The 14,283-nt window shown below is 53.1% G+C and overlaps 7 protein-coding genes across 7 annotated transcripts; 3 read left to right on the top strand and 4 right to left on the bottom strand.

Moving 5' to 3' along the window:
* Positions 1 to 873: 873 nt before the first annotated feature.
* Positions 874 to 2,428, bottom strand: H310_12439 (hypothetical protein). The gene is made up of 5 exons (XM_008879491.1): positions 1,868 to 2,428; positions 1,719 to 1,821; positions 1,599 to 1,670; positions 1,383 to 1,552; positions 874 to 1,327 (listed from the first exon to the last, which is right to left on the bottom strand). The coding sequence occupies exons 1-5, from the start codon at positions 2,407 to 2,409 to the stop codon at positions 1,033 to 1,035; spliced, it is 1,182 nt and encodes a 393-aa protein (XP_008877713.1). The 5' UTR covers positions 2,410 to 2,428; the 3' UTR covers positions 874 to 1,032.
* A 245-nt stretch (positions 2,429 to 2,673) lies between these two features.
* H310_12437 (hypothetical protein) lies at positions 2,674 to 6,956 on the top strand. The gene is made up of 10 exons (XM_008879489.1): positions 2,674 to 3,111; positions 3,161 to 3,238; positions 3,361 to 3,845; positions 4,006 to 4,286; positions 4,327 to 4,441; positions 4,510 to 4,629; positions 4,694 to 4,809; positions 4,911 to 5,070; positions 5,143 to 5,895; positions 5,976 to 6,956. Exons 1-10 carry the CDS (start codon positions 2,688 to 2,690, stop codon positions 6,189 to 6,191), a joined length of 2,748 nt encoding a protein of 915 aa, XP_008877711.1. The 5' UTR covers positions 2,674 to 2,687; the 3' UTR covers positions 6,192 to 6,956.
* Positions 6,261 to 6,942, bottom strand: H310_12438 (hypothetical protein). Its single transcript, XM_008879490.1, has 2 exons — positions 6,748 to 6,942; positions 6,261 to 6,702 (listed from the first exon to the last, which is right to left on the bottom strand). The coding sequence occupies exons 1-2, from the start codon at positions 6,920 to 6,922 to the stop codon at positions 6,338 to 6,340; spliced, it is 540 nt and encodes a 179-aa protein (XP_008877712.1). The 5' UTR covers positions 6,923 to 6,942; the 3' UTR covers positions 6,261 to 6,337.
* A 474-nt stretch (positions 6,957 to 7,430) lies between the features above and the next one.
* Positions 7,431 to 8,339, bottom strand: H310_12436 (hypothetical protein). Its single transcript, XM_008879488.1, has 2 exons — positions 7,902 to 8,339; positions 7,431 to 7,838 (listed from the first exon to the last, which is right to left on the bottom strand). Exons 1-2 carry the CDS (start codon positions 8,283 to 8,285, stop codon positions 7,509 to 7,511), a joined length of 714 nt encoding a protein of 237 aa, XP_008877710.1. The 5' UTR covers positions 8,286 to 8,339; the 3' UTR covers positions 7,431 to 7,508.
* An 818-nt stretch (positions 8,340 to 9,157) lies between these two features.
* On the top strand, positions 9,158 to 9,906 carry H310_12435 (hypothetical protein; the record flags this gene model as incomplete). Its single annotated transcript, XM_008879487.1, has 2 exons — positions 9,158 to 9,685; positions 9,847 to 9,906. The coding sequence occupies 2 exons, from the start codon at positions 9,158 to 9,160 to the stop codon at positions 9,904 to 9,906; spliced, it is 588 nt and encodes a 195-aa protein (XP_008877709.1).
* H310_12433 (hypothetical protein) lies at positions 9,686 to 13,676 on the bottom strand. The gene is made up of 7 exons (XM_008879485.1): positions 13,612 to 13,676; positions 13,268 to 13,543; positions 12,955 to 13,210; positions 12,258 to 12,619; positions 11,760 to 12,084; positions 11,379 to 11,707; positions 9,686 to 11,332 (listed from the first exon to the last, which is right to left on the bottom strand). Exons 1-7 carry the CDS (start codon positions 13,648 to 13,650, stop codon positions 10,886 to 10,888), a joined length of 2,034 nt encoding a protein of 677 aa, XP_008877707.1. The 5' UTR covers positions 13,651 to 13,676; the 3' UTR covers positions 9,686 to 10,885.
* On the top strand, positions 10,132 to 10,749 carry H310_12434 (hypothetical protein; the record flags this gene model as incomplete). The annotated part of the gene is made up of 1 exon (XM_008879486.1): positions 10,132 to 10,749. The coding sequence occupies one exon, from the start codon at positions 10,132 to 10,134 to the stop codon at positions 10,747 to 10,749; it is 618 nt and encodes a 205-aa protein (XP_008877708.1).
* Positions 13,677 to 14,283: the final 607 nt, after the last annotated feature.

Genomic DNA, 14,283 nt, shown 5'->3' with positions numbered 1-14,283 from the left:
GCTAGCGGAAGCGGGATGCCACGGCCTTGATGGTTCCGTGCGGTAGCTTGCCCATGCAGAGGCTGTCTTGGAGCACGGTTACTATTTCACGCTTGGCTTTTTCGCACAACTCCCGTTGCGTGCGTCGGGCCGAACTCATGGCGGGAAATTTAAAAGTGGTCACACGGCCCCCAGTTTATTATTTTTATCATGATTATTTAAATATATTCGGTGGTGGTTATGCCTTGTCGATTTTGAACTCCAAAATTTCGTTTTGGCGCTTCGCTGCCAATGGATGTCACCTCCAGTTTTCTAGTCTCTATTTTTTACTAGTACAGTTTTCAGTATCGAATTTGGACTAGAAATAAATTTTTGGGGGTCACTTGAACGCGAAATGGTGGCAGTATTGCAAAACAGAGGAAGTAGTTGTCAAAATATTACAGCCGATCCAATCGTTTCAAATATAGCGATATGCGACTTTTTCGATTTATTCTACAAGAAGGAACAAAACTCGAATGCGCAAGTAGTAAAAAAAATACGCTCAATATACATTGCGGTGCACTGTTGTCCAAATTGCAAATTCGCTCTCGTCGTGCTTGGCGAGATGGCGCAGGACGTCATCTCGATGCGGACAACTCAGCAAGGCATGGAATGCCTTCGCACAGCCCCAAAGCTCTCCAGTACATACGATGGCACTGCTGATCACGCCGTCCTATCGTGGTGCCGTGTACAAAAACGCAGCGTTGGGGTTGCTGGTGCTTGCTGTGATGGTCAGCATAAGGTGCTGGGTTGGTCGTCTCGATGTTCCTACGGATGACATTCGACGCGCGTTGGCATGAAGGAACTCTGCAGAGCTCCAAGTGCATATGCGATCAAACGTTTGCCGCGTTGTTGGTCGACAAGAGGACTACTGCATCCGTTGATGGCCGTTCAACAGGACGAGAACCAACAGTCTAGCGCATTGCTTGTGGCTTTGGCTGCAGTCATCGGGCACACAGCCTCCTCCACTCACTCTCTACCACCACGATGGATGCCGTGACGTTGAAATGGTTATCATTCCAATACGGCGGCATCAATGAGTCGCTGAATCTGAAACTGCTTGGCGAGAACAGGCCGCACGTCGTCGACGTGGAGCAACGATTCGAGAAACGGGAGCAACTTGAGCAATTCCGAGTCGGATTCGTCGCTGAACCAGCTTTCAATCGGCACTCCGTTCGTGACTTGGTACCCGAACGCATGCGGCGAGTTGTCGATCAAGAGGACGTGGGCGAGGTCTCGCCCGAGAACATTCAAATCCTTGAGGTAGTTGCCGTCCACGGGCAAGCAATTCTCTCGGTATAGCCGATGTCTGTGCAGATAGGCGGCCATGAGCAACACGCACAGCAATGCCGCACACAACGTACTGAATCAACTGGTGGTACGGGTCCAACAAGTCGAGCAATGTTTCCGCGTAGACGCGCTGCGACGCTGTGAACACTACAACTTCAAACCATTCTGACACTTGAGATAGGAACTCCATCATGAATGGTCGCCGCTTCACAGACACTATGTACTCGTGGCTATCGTACTCGATCTACTGACGGGAACGTGAGTCGACAGGTCCACGATAGCGGCCGTACAGGGAATTTCATGTCGGCTTGAGGAATGTCGTCAATGGTGCAGTGCACGAGAGTCTCATCTAAGTCGAGCACCTATGCCGATGTCGTTGTCAACGATGAATAAATCAAGCTATGATCTACCAAGCACAGCTTTGGCGCTGTCGAGTCTTTCGGAGGCAGCGCAATGGGACGAACGACGTCGTGTAGGTCGCTATACCGTGGCAACGTCTTCATGAAGTAGAATCTATTGTAGAGGTTGAAACTTGGCAGAAGGACGCAATGAGGCGTACGGGTTGAAATCGACTTCGACAACGGATTCGTCGTCTTTCAACGATGTCGGTGTCGCGGGGGCCTCTGCGTCGGGTTCGCTCGGGACGGCGCTATCCGGGACTGGCACAACCACTGTGGCAGTAGTTGATGACGTGGAAGGAATACTCGGGAGATGGGGGTGAAGTGTCTGCGTGATTCGGCCGTCGACTTTGAGTGCAGGGGAAAACAGATCCACTTCGTCGTCAGCGGTGCTGTGTTTGCCGGCAGTGGTTGTAGGGTGAATAGTGACTTTACTTTCATCCGTCTCCTCGTCCTCGACGTTCATATCGAGCCGCCTTGTCGTTATCTCTTCTTCAATCGGACATGGTGCAGTAAGTTCAGTTGACGCTGAGGCGTCCTCGGTTGCTGCAGGCTTTCCATCGGACGTCGCTTTGGATGTGCGTTGACGTTTCAGCGGTGTCGAAGCGATGGGAGAGCGGGGATCCGCGTAGAATCCGAGCTTCGACTTCTTGCTGCTTCGGTCCGCCGGCGCCGCGGCCGGTGGGCTCTCTGTTGTCGCCATGGATCAAAATGAGAGAGCATCATTCTGCACTCGTTTAAAAATACACCACCCAAGTGCTAGTCAAGAAAATCGAAATATTTTGACTGAATTTTTGCAAGATATTGATGAGTTTTTGAGCAATCTTAGCGAAGGTGGTCAATCCACTTGCAAATTTTCAAAACATTTTCAAAAATGAAGTCCAAAATACATTGAAAGCTATTTTGAATGTTCTTGATAATGTGAAACGCATGGTACACCGGATAGTGTATCCGGACTTTTTTTACCTTTCTCCGCTGGAGATGCGCTCGCTTGCGACGGCGACGGCAGCGCTGGCCTACGTCGCTCTTGCCAGCATCGCCATTGGATTTAGCGATGCTTCCTTCCATAAGAGCGTATGTCCGCCATACATGGATCTGCAGATCCATGACGAGTTCATTGTAACCTTTACCAAGTACGACAACCTGCGTAACCTCGAGTCGAGCCTCGACGTGCTCGTGGCATCGTATCCCGTGCCTCTGAGTTCATCGTCATCGTTGCACCGTCGTGCAATCAAGATCAACCATGACGTTCCGACCGACTTTGTTGTGTGGACCCTCTTTGACTGGTCGCCGCTCTCCGTGATCCACTGGCTCGGACTGCAGCCCGGGGTCAAATCGATCGTGAGGAATCGCCGCCTCCATTTGACTTCGTTAAACACCCAACCTGCGTCGCCGCAAGAGGACGGTACATGCTTTGCCCCAGCGAAGTCCCTTTGATTTATATATCCTCATAGACACAATGCCGACATCGGCGACGTGGAATTACATGGAGGCATGGGACATGGCTCAACTGCGCGCGCAGAACATCACAGGTATCGTGCTTGTACCCGAATGTCCATTCCGAAAGCGTCTTCCTTCGATCGCTCTGTCGTTTCGAGTGCATTTTTGCTGAGCAGACCATTCCCAAGGCGCCATTTTCATCGTGTTGTTCCAGGCCACGGTGTCAAGGTAGCCATTTTCGACACGGGGCTGGACCCAGACAGCGCACGGCGCCATTTCCGCCACGTCGACGACATCATCAACTGGACCGACGAGCCTGTGCTGCGCGACAGCGACGGTCATGGCAGTTTTGTCGCTGGTGTCGTCGGCAGTGTCCATCGCGCTTGCCCCGGTATCGCCCCCGACGCTTCGCTCGTCTCGTTTCGGGTCTTTACGACCTCGAGTGCATCGTATACGTCTTGGCTCCTCGACGCGCTCAACTACGCCATGTACCTTGGCGTGGATGTGCTCAACTTTAGCTTTGGCGGGCCAGATTTCCACGATGCGCCATTTATGGACAAAATCCACGAGTGCGCGGCGAGTGGCATTGTGGTCATGTCTGCTGTCGGGAACGGCGGCCCGCAGTACGGAACATTGACCAACCCAGCGGACCAAATCGATGTGTTTGGCATTGGCGGGCTCGGCTCGACTCCTTCCACGGTACGGTGCGCTGCAGAATGAAAGAACTGTGGCAATGGTTCGAGCGGTGCATTGTCCTCGCCGTGCGTGCTTGCACAGATTAGAAGCAACACGTGTGGCATATGGCGTTGTGAACTGAGTTGCGAGGGAGGTGCTCCATGAAAACGACATATCCCGATAGATCGCGCCGTTCTCTGCACGCGGTCAAAGCCTCTGGGAGATTGCGACGGGGTATGGTCGTGTGAAGCCAGATGCGGTGGCACCCGCCACGTTTGTCAAAGGCCTGTATCCTGGTGGAGACAAGTGCCGAATGATGAATGGAACGAGCATGGCTGCGCCGCTGGCGACTGGAATGGTGGCCCTCGTTCTGTCCCAAATACCATCGATCGAGCGCAAACGGTTCGGTCACGTCGGGTTCGTCAAGGGTGTCTTTCTCCAAACGGCCCGCCGGCTCCCGTCCATGTATGCAACGACAACTCGTTGCTCGCCTCATGCAGCGTAGATGGAATGCGACGATGCGGTCCACGGAGGCTGGCAATACGTGGCAGCACATTTACGAACAAGGGGCGGGCAGCCTCGACGTGAACGCAGCGTTGGCAGCGCTGCCTTTGGCCATGGTACACGACACTGCCATGAATTCCATTTGAATCGACGTGGTTGATTCCTTTGCGGCGGAATCCCCTAGGCGGCTCCAACAGCGGTGCTATTGCCATCGTCCCTCAATCTTACCGACTGCCCGTATATGTGGCCCCACTGTTTGCAGCCGTTGTACCACACGCGCCTTCCCCTGACCATCAATATCACGGTACAACCCATGACGTGAATTTTGCTCCATGTACTTGACGGATGCAGTTGCTGTGAATGTCTAGATGTTCCACCCGACGGCCTTGACTAGCCAGCTCGTGGGAGCGCCCAAATGGACCCCATCGTCAGCAGACAGCGACATCTTGTCCATCCAAACGTTTCCTGGCTCCGAGATGTTCTGGTGCGTCCGCCCTGCTGTGGTGGTTGTGGTTGGAATCTAGAACCTCAAACGCTTCCTGCTTGCCAAATCTTGTCGAGTGGCACCTTCAACTTCGTTTGCAGGCCGTATTCTGGCGCGATTGGCGTCCACATTCGCGTAACTCGGCCCGTGCTGCGCCGCATGACCGTGTCGGGGCGCTTGACGTTGTTCATCTCGGATTCGCCGCCGGTCGAGCTCTACATTGAAGTTCCGGTGATACCGGCGCCGCCGCCACGTCAACGGGTACGCCTCGTGCCCATCCATGTCGAGCCACTCGTCGACCTGCCAACGACAAACTAAGTTGGTCGGTCGCAGGTGTTGTGGGACCAGTACCGCAACCTCCAATACCCCTCTGGATACATTCCCCGCGACAACCTGCATCAACACACGGATCCGTTTGATACCCAAGGCGACCATGCGCACACCAACTTTGGCGATTTCTTTCACCGGCTCGTCGTTCAGCACAAGTTGTACGTGGAGGTGCTTACGACAGACTACTCGTGTGTGGACGACTTGTCTGTGTACGGGTTGCTGCTGGTTGTCGACCCCGAAGAGCCGTGGTTCCCGACCGAAGTCGCCCTCGTCCATGCGGCAATGCGATCGAGCGATTTGAGCGTGTTCGTCATTGCCGACTGGTACAGCCCCACCGTCCTGACCTCCATGTCGTTCTGGGACGCCAATACCCTGAGCACGTGGCTCCCAGTGACCGGCGGCGCCAATATCCCTGCAATCAACACGCTCTTGGCGGCGTTTCGCATTCGACTGAGCCACCGCGCGTGGTCCAACCCCGGCATCATGTACCTGTCGGGATCTGCCATCGTCGACCTCCCCGACCTCGGCTTTGTCATGTGGGCCAACCTTACCCAAGACTCGACTGGACCGACCGGCCTCTCTCCACGACGGATCGCGTCCTTTGAGTCGGTGAAGAGTGCCAACAACGCCGCCGTTCCACCAAACGACAGCCAAAAGATGGCCGTCGCCGCCTTGGTCCCACTCCAAGGCGCCAATGCTGGCCGCGTCGTCGTCTATGGCGACTCGTCCTGCGTGGATTCGTCCATCGCTGCATCGGTACTGTTTTTTATGTCTGCGTTTGGTATCGAGTAGCCTGTGGGTGATGGTGCGTTGTGTGGCTGACGGCGTTTTTGTAGTCGGATGCGAAAGCGACTTGCGAAGGGTGGATCGATGGCCTGATCGAGTACGCGCTTCGAGGAAAGCTTCCAGAGGGAGTCGAAGCAGTGAATAACCTGCACGTGCGCGAGGACGTCGACCATGACGCTGCAGACATCCGTGCGCAGACGCTCCTGGCCAAATATTCCAAGGTCCTAGGGCACGCCCCTGCTTGCCCCAATGTCGCCTTTGGCTAAACATGTCGATTGTGGATGCTGAAAGTCGATTCCATCCTCGCTCAGATCCAAAGAACCGACGTCGGGTAGCAGCGCCAAAAACGTTGTTGGCCAGAAAGCAAGCCAACATGACCCGTATTTATAAATTGCGCCCACAAGGAACACGCTTACAATTCGCCCAGGCGCGACGCATCCGTTTCAAATGCGAACTTGGCCTCGTCCCGCGCCGCCTCGAGTGGAGATTTCTTCTTTGGCTCGATCTTGATCTCTTGCTTTGTTTCCTTGGGCTTTCCAGGTGCAGGCACGTCGGCAGAGGTGGCAACGCTTTGCTTGGGCTCCTCCACCACCGCGCCATTTTCTACAAATTCCTTGGCGCGGGTCACAGCAGTACGGAATGCCTTGTTGCAAATCATGAGTGCGTTTTTCGGACGTGTCGTCCGCAAGTAGTCGCACGACTGCGACTGCAGCGATCCCAACACAGCATCTGCACTGCCCGTGTTGGAGCAATACTCCTCACACGCTCGCTGTCCACCTAGATGCATTACAGTCAAGAACGGACCATGAACGAAATGCATACCCTTGCGGTACGCATCGACGCAAAAGTTGTACAGTGTCGGGCGTGGAAGTTGGTCGCGATACGTAGTGCACAGGTCCTCTTCACCGTTTAGCGTATGCTGGTTGCATGTAGACAAGCACGATGCTGATGCTTGATGCACTAAGGCCGCCGCGATCGCTGGTCCAACGAGCTTCATCGGAAGTCGAGATGTGACTCCGGCGCCGGTTGGCCACAAACGGCGTAACCGCCGACGGTCGTTTTCATTCGAAGGTCATTATATTCTCGTCGATCTATCGATTTGTATACTGAAATAAATTTTGATATAAAAATTCCAAGGAAACGTTCGTTTCGAACAATACATGGTCCGTTTTATTGGATATGTTGACACAACTATTTTGACTGTCTGCTGCATTCCTTGCTCAGGTTGTCAAGGGCGATGGCAACACACCATCTTGATCTTGATAGTGCCATCGTTCTGTCACTTATTTGAATCGTAGCACTTGTCCGTGCCCACATGACTTGCCGCGTCAGGACGAGCCATGGCAAGTCTTCGTCTTTCGCTGTTGCAAACGGTATATTTTGACCAATCTACCCCATATTAAAAAATTGGTGACTTGAAATCTTCGTGTACATACTGAGGGATAGTGTTCCGTCCATACAGGAGTGTTGCTTTATTTTAAACATTTAAAAATTCAACGATGCATCAGCACGGTGTTTTCCATGGCATGATGGAGCGGATGATGTACACGACAGGAGAGCACGAATGTGGATGACATGGTATGTTACAAGGAATATCCGATGGATTCTCCCACGAACGCGCCGACGAACGTACCCTTGCCAGGAGACACGAGCGTACCGAGCGCCCCGCCAACAGTTGTGCCGATCACTGCTTGGAGGAACTTGCGGGCAGCAAGGAGAAGCCGTGTGAGGAACACACTTGTGTCATCGGGTTTCTTGGAGCCGAGGTTGAAGAAGGTTTTGATGGCATCGACGATCTCTTCGACCACGAACACCGCCGCGTTCGACAGAATGGACGCTCGGAACGCTGTCTTGGAGATGCGGATTGCCGCAAGGGATGTGCTGTTCCAACGAGCATACTTGCGGACTGCCGACTAAGCCGGCTTGTCGTGAGAAAGAATCGATGGTCTCCATGGAGTATAAAGGTTGAAATGTACCTTGGTCGTGTCCTTCATGAGCTTTCCTGCAGTGCGAACGTCCAAGAAATGCAACGACAGCACTTCGAGGGACCGTTGCACAGTCGTATTGCTCACCATTCGCACGAACGTGTGTTCGACTTTGATAGCGAACTCGTACGGCGTGGGCGGGATAAAGACCGGTTTGTCCTCTTTTGCCGGCTTGGCGAGAAGCTCGTCGTCGTCCGAGTTGGTGTCGTCATCGTCCAAGTCCAGCGACTCGACATACGCGTTGAATACAAGCGCACCCTGTAGCAGCGTCGACTTGAACGCGGATAAGAGGAGTGCCTGCGCATGGAAGTGCGCCATGAACGCCTTTTGATCGGCCAAGTAGTTCTTCTTGATCAATCCCGACGACGACGACATGATGGTGGAATCGGCGAGACGGCGGCGTCCAGTTGAGCTTGTGACCACCCTACGTTATCCGGATTTTTCAACCACAAAAGTAGATTTTTTATTGAAAAAGTAGAAACCTTGCCCCATCCATTCGTTCGATGTGCCAACCCACGCTGCACTTGCCCACAACGAAGCGCGCTGGGTCACAAGTCATTCACCTCGGCGACCAATGCGGCGACGCATTCTGCGCAAAATACGTTCTCGAGAGTCCAGTGCCCCTGGATCTCAATCTCCACAACAAGTTTTCTGGATTCAGTGTTGGATTTCAGAGTGTCAACCAGCCGAGCTTGATGCGAGACACAAACCTGCACTTACTTCTTCATCCATAGCGGCGCGTCGAACTCAAATGTCTGTTCTGTCAGTGAAGCACAAACATCTCATGCTTTTTCGAGCATTTCTTCCATTGCTCTATGATCATGCCACACAGCCCAAAACATGTTACGCTACGATTTAATAATGGCCATCATGACCTCAGCCTCAAACGCACAGGCTTTGGAGTGTGACACAACAGGTTCGTACCAAACGCGAAAGGAAGATTCCGTGCGTGGGTCACCATGCTACAGAGGAAAATGCCGCTCAAGTGGAGTGTTATCTGGTGGCTGGATTTATCGATGTTACTCGCGACATCGCCTTGGCAAACGATCGCTGCATGAAGCCACACCGGTCGGAATCTAGAGCTGAGTGCGGTCAACCTTAAAGTGGCAGGAATTCGGTAAATTATACATTTCGATATTCAATCATTTAATCGAAATTATCCGGAAATCCTTCGTTTCCTGCCTTCCATTCAATCCAGTGGCGGGCGGCATCGACCTCACATCGGCATTCCTCAAATCCACCGCATCATGGTGCACTTCTTTGGCGTGCATGTTACCGACGCGAAAGCTGTGACCGTGACGGTACCCGACGGCTTTGTCTTGAACGTCGTGCATGCCGCTCTCGCGAGTGGCGACAATGCAGTGTTGTGTGTCGAAACGACGACTCTCGACGAATCCCTGGTCAAAGTCGTTTTGGGCTCGCTCCGTGCTCAAACGTGCGATCAGATCAAATTGGACTTGGTCCTTGGTGCCCGCAAAGCGAAGTTCTCCGTCAAGGGACATAGTGCGGTCCATTTGTCGGGGTATTATCAACCGGGCCCGCCTGAAGAATCCAGCGACGACGACGACATTTCGCGTCTGTCTGTCGACGATTTGTCCGCGTTGATCCAGCAAGCCGCCGCCCGGATCTCCAAGCACAATGCCGATGAACTGGAAGGCAGCGATGACGACGAGACTTCCCCTACTGTCGTCGCTCCCGTGAAGACGACATCTGCTATCGCTGTCTCCAAGAAGCGTCCTCGCCCCGACAGCGCATCCACGTCGTCGTCGTCACAGGTATGCCCAGCTTCTTCGAAAGCTACGTATGTGTGTATGCATGTCGTCCCATTTGTCAATTATTCCTTTCGACGCTGCCTCCAAGGCAGCATTCCGTTCGATTGGAATCCAGACCATTTGGGAAAGGAAATGGGTAACGCCATCACAGGTTTTCTGTGCAGTTGCCGCGCATGGTCCTTAAGGCTGGTTTCGGCTCCCTCTTCGGAGCAAAAGGCGATTGACGCCTTCCCCATCGAATTCATACGAGTCATAACTGTGCAACATCCGCTGCATGTCGTACATGTCGAACGTGTTCCGTCGAGTGCTCGGCTGGTTTTGAGCGGAATCTCATCGTGTTGTGTCCCTGTAGACCTCGAAAAAACCCACACTCGACCAAGGCAGCGACGATGACGACGCGCCGCCGTCTGGAACCCCCAAGAACTTGATTGCTCCATTGCACAAGCACGATGGCCACGCAGCCCCCAACACTGCACAAAAGAAGAAAAACAAAAAGAAGAAGCGAAAACATAAACATGGAGGCGCACCGGACGGCCAGCTCAACATCCCATAGCTCGTTCCGTCGCGACTGCTGTGCGGTGGTGTACAATAAACTTGGATGGCCAAGGTGTGGTGAAAATGCCGGCAGGATATGCACGCATGCCCCGTGGAATGCATGGATCCAAGTAGCAGTCCCTTCGTCTATCCTGGAGAGGGAAAAAGCGCGTCGGGAGGCTAGCATGACCTTCAACGGCATGGCCAGTATGATTATTGCCACTCATCACAAAAGTGTGGCATGTACCGTCGGCTCTACGATGTTTAATCGCGTCGAGCAAGAAGATATCTCGGGCTGCGGCATCGCGCACATCCAGCTAAGGGTTGGTTCAAGTGAAACGAGAAGGAAAGAAGTTGCCATCACGCCAAGGAGGCCGCCAGTCCAATCTGTGGCTGGATGGAGAGATTGCGATCGACGGCAGATACTTTGCAAGTGGTCGACAGCGCAAAGGTCGAGACAGCGAGAACTGGCATGCCCTCGTGTCGGCCATGGACTCAAAGTTACGTGCATCGACCAGAGTTGGTTCGACTGAGGTCGAGAGCATAAGAGGACCTGCTAGAACGTTGGCAAGGACGTTTGGAAAACTCAAGTAGTAGTCCCGACATGGAACTTGGTGAGTTGAGTGAGGCCAAAAGCCGTTGGACAAACGACTTCGTGATGGGCATAAATTAATGGAATGGCCGAACGAGAACCCTCTGCACGAGCTCCCACTGGCGCTCGGACCTCGCACACGATTCGATTTTTGCCTTGACTGTGCGGCGAATTTCATCCACCAAATGCTGCTTGACGACGTCGCCAAGTATGCTTCGTTTACTTGCCAACGCTTCCACTGCCAGCATGTTGAGCGCCACCACGAGCACTTGGTCGTGGTCTGCACATGCCTGGGATGCGTCCGCATCCAGTGCTCGCGATGCTTGCGTGAACTTCCAAATGCGTTTTACAATTTCCCAAAGGACATCCACCGCTTTCGGGTGATGGAGATACCACGACTGCGACGGATATAGTGTCGAGATGGCCTGCATGAGCTGGAGCACAGCCATATGCACTGCCCAGCCTTGCGCCGACGCAGTGGGTTGAGTCGCGGCAAGCAATTGTGTCCACCACTTGCTCAAGTGCTACATGCCACAGAATGAGAGACGCATGATTCGGGTGGGGCTGTACCGATTGAAGGAGCGGCAGCAATTGGGGCTGTGCCGCCAAGTGGCTCAGGATATTGGCACCATCGACCACGACCATGACAGCGTTGCCAGGAAACGCGTGGTTGTCAAGTGGCAAAGATGAGCTGCTTCCATTCGTCCCAGAAGTGGAAACCTTTGAAAGAAATTCTGTCACGAGATTACAAAGCGGGGCCACAAGCGGCTGGAAAATCCAATCCACTTGGTCAGGCTTGGGAAGGTCATGCATCAATGGCACGTTGTCGCCACGAGATGAAGTTTGCGCTGGCGAGGGGGCTCCTAGACTGGCCATGCCGACGACGCACGACACCACACCTACGACGTTAAATCAAACAACGTCCGAAGTGTACACGTCATTGCCACGTACTGAAGATGCTCGTGTGCACCCGCATCGACATGTCGCTCCAAAATGAAGAACGGTCCGTCTTCGCCGCGAGGTCATCTAGCAATTTCCCTAGAGTGTGGAGAATGCTCCGAGGCAAATCTTGGGCTGCGAGCTCGCTCGAAAGACTGGCGCTATCGTCGACAACTTGTGCGTTTGTCAGAGTGGCAGTAATGCCAGGAGTCGGCCCAGAAATCCGGCACAATCGCTGGGTTGGATGTCTCGGTGGTCGAAACCGATTACGGAGGCGAACACTGCCTTGAATCAACGCGTAGAGCAAGTGAAGCGCACTGCAAACGATCGAAGGGTCCTGTTCCAGGAACATGCATATTAAAACACAAAGCCATTCCAGCAGACCTCCACCCTAGGTCATGTTACAACACACCGGAAGAGATATTCCGTCAAGCCCCATGATACAAATGATTACTCCACGATGAGTCAAAGAGCACTATTTCAGCGCAATCTTGCAATCGAGTGACGTACATAGTCAAGTTGCAAGTGCAGTAATAGTGGCCCCACCAGTGCCAAGGACGACTCTTGTCCGGCTAGCATGGATGCGACGGCTCTGGTCAGATGGAACGTGATGGCTTTGGAAGGTCGTGGCGACGAATTGGCAGGTTTTGATGCCAAAGGATGATTGCACGCGCCAGACGCGATAGCGGACGCTGGCGGCATCCATTGTGAAAACTGAGGTATGAGCTGACTCAAGTCCGTCGTGGTATTGAGGATCGATCGGTCTTCTGACACATCAAACTCTGGCACAACATTCGCTGGAACAGTACTTGACGAGACCGCCGGAGGGTGGAGCAGCGATGCCAAGTCGGACGACGATTGGAGTAACTTTCCTACGTAGCGCGTTGATGCTTGAGCAGAAGTAGAGCCGGCAATTCACAGAAACAATATCGTGATGGCCGTCGAGCCTTCACGCACACTCTTGCGCACTTGATGCGCCCCTTACTTTTCAATTCTTTTTGCAGTGGAAATGGCACAGAGAATTTCATTTCCAAGAGGCAAGAATTAATACGGTCAAGAGCGAATTTGAAGTGGCTTCAACGGGAAATCGAATGAAACGTGCTCCAACGCCAATAATCGCCAAGAAGAATTGCCAGAAAAAACCATAAACCACGAAAATGCACGGGCATGACGATGCAAAAGGCTGAGGAGGTGATGCTGCACCTACCGATCAAGTCGCTGTTTTCCACCGCCAATGGTACATACGGGTCGGTCTGGAACCCCTTTTCGGCACATCCAGACGCTCTAGAAGGCGTCGATGTATTCACCCGGGGTCGCTTGAGGGCTGTGGATGGAGGAGTGGGTTGTGAGAAGAGCTGCTGGGACATTTGGAACTTTTCTGCTTCAAGCTTCCGCTTGGACGTTTCCAATAGTCTCTTGCCAGCTTCCAGACGCTTTTGCTCCAGTTGGGCAGTAGTCTGAAACTACGATGCATACACCATCGATTCGTTATGAGGAAGGGTGTACGTGGAGCACGGTACCTGCTTGAGTTGGCTCTCCAGGGCTTGCCGCGCGCGCTCTGCTGTTTTCTTTTCCTCCTGGAGGAACGTAGTGTGCGAAACGAGGCGTTTGAGCTGATGCTGCATCGACAGCTCATTCTGTTCACACTTGAACGCAGCCTCGGCTTCGACAGCAACAACCTGGGCCGTCAAATCGAAGATTTGTTCACTGAATTGCTGGTTCTGTTCCTGCAACAAGTGCACCAACGAATCGCTCTGTCCCTTGTCCTGCCGAAGACGCGCGATTTCGTCGCGTAACTAGAACCGAAAAAGATGAGCTCGGATACTTGTGCAGCGCCTGGCCAAGCAGTGGGGGCGCTCCATACCTTCTGCAGTTCCGCTTGGACCTGCTGTGACACCGACATGCCGGCGCTGTTGATGCACCAACTTGTTTTTCGCTGCAAAACTGAAAACCTTTCAGAATCAATATAAAAAAGATAGAGACTCTATATCTCCACACGAGTTGAAGCATGATTGCGCAGCATGACAGCAGGCGTGCGCGTCGTTTCGGCCGAAACATAACTCCTCATCCAACGCGCGCATAAACACCGCCGCTCATACTTCTCTACTCGGCCTTGGGTGTGTTGGCGAGGAAATGTGCAGCAAAACACTTGAAGTGGCATGTCGCAGTGAGTCCAAGAGTTTAATCCTGGCAACTGCGAGCCTGCTGGTTAAGCAGCCATCCGATCTCATTTTCCATCATCCGTGGATGGGTCTTGGTCTGGTGAAAAAACAAACGTTCGCGGGGCGTGAAGGAGTCTGTGGAGGTTTTTGAACATGGTCATGGATGCTTCGATCCCAGCGAGTTCGAAACAATCTCCGTACAATTCAAACGAACTCTCTGCATTTACTGCGTCCTGGAGTTTAGAGTTTCAGACCATGATGCAATGTACGCCCGCCGTCGTTCAGCCAACGAATAAACTTGAATTGTATATTTTGCGAGCACGTCGTACACTCGACCGTGGTTTGGGGAGACAGCGAGTGCTGGAACTACAAAT

The sequence above is a fragment of the Aphanomyces invadans genome (assembly GCF_000520115.1).
Source record: "Aphanomyces invadans strain NJM9701 unplaced genomic scaffold supercont1.39, whole genome shotgun sequence".
NCBI lineage: Eukaryota > Oomycota > Saprolegniomycetes > Saprolegniales > Verrucalvaceae > Aphanomyces > Aphanomyces invadans.
The sequence above is the reverse complement of the archived record's forward strand: the minus strand, read 5'-3'. Positions and strand labels throughout refer to the sequence as shown.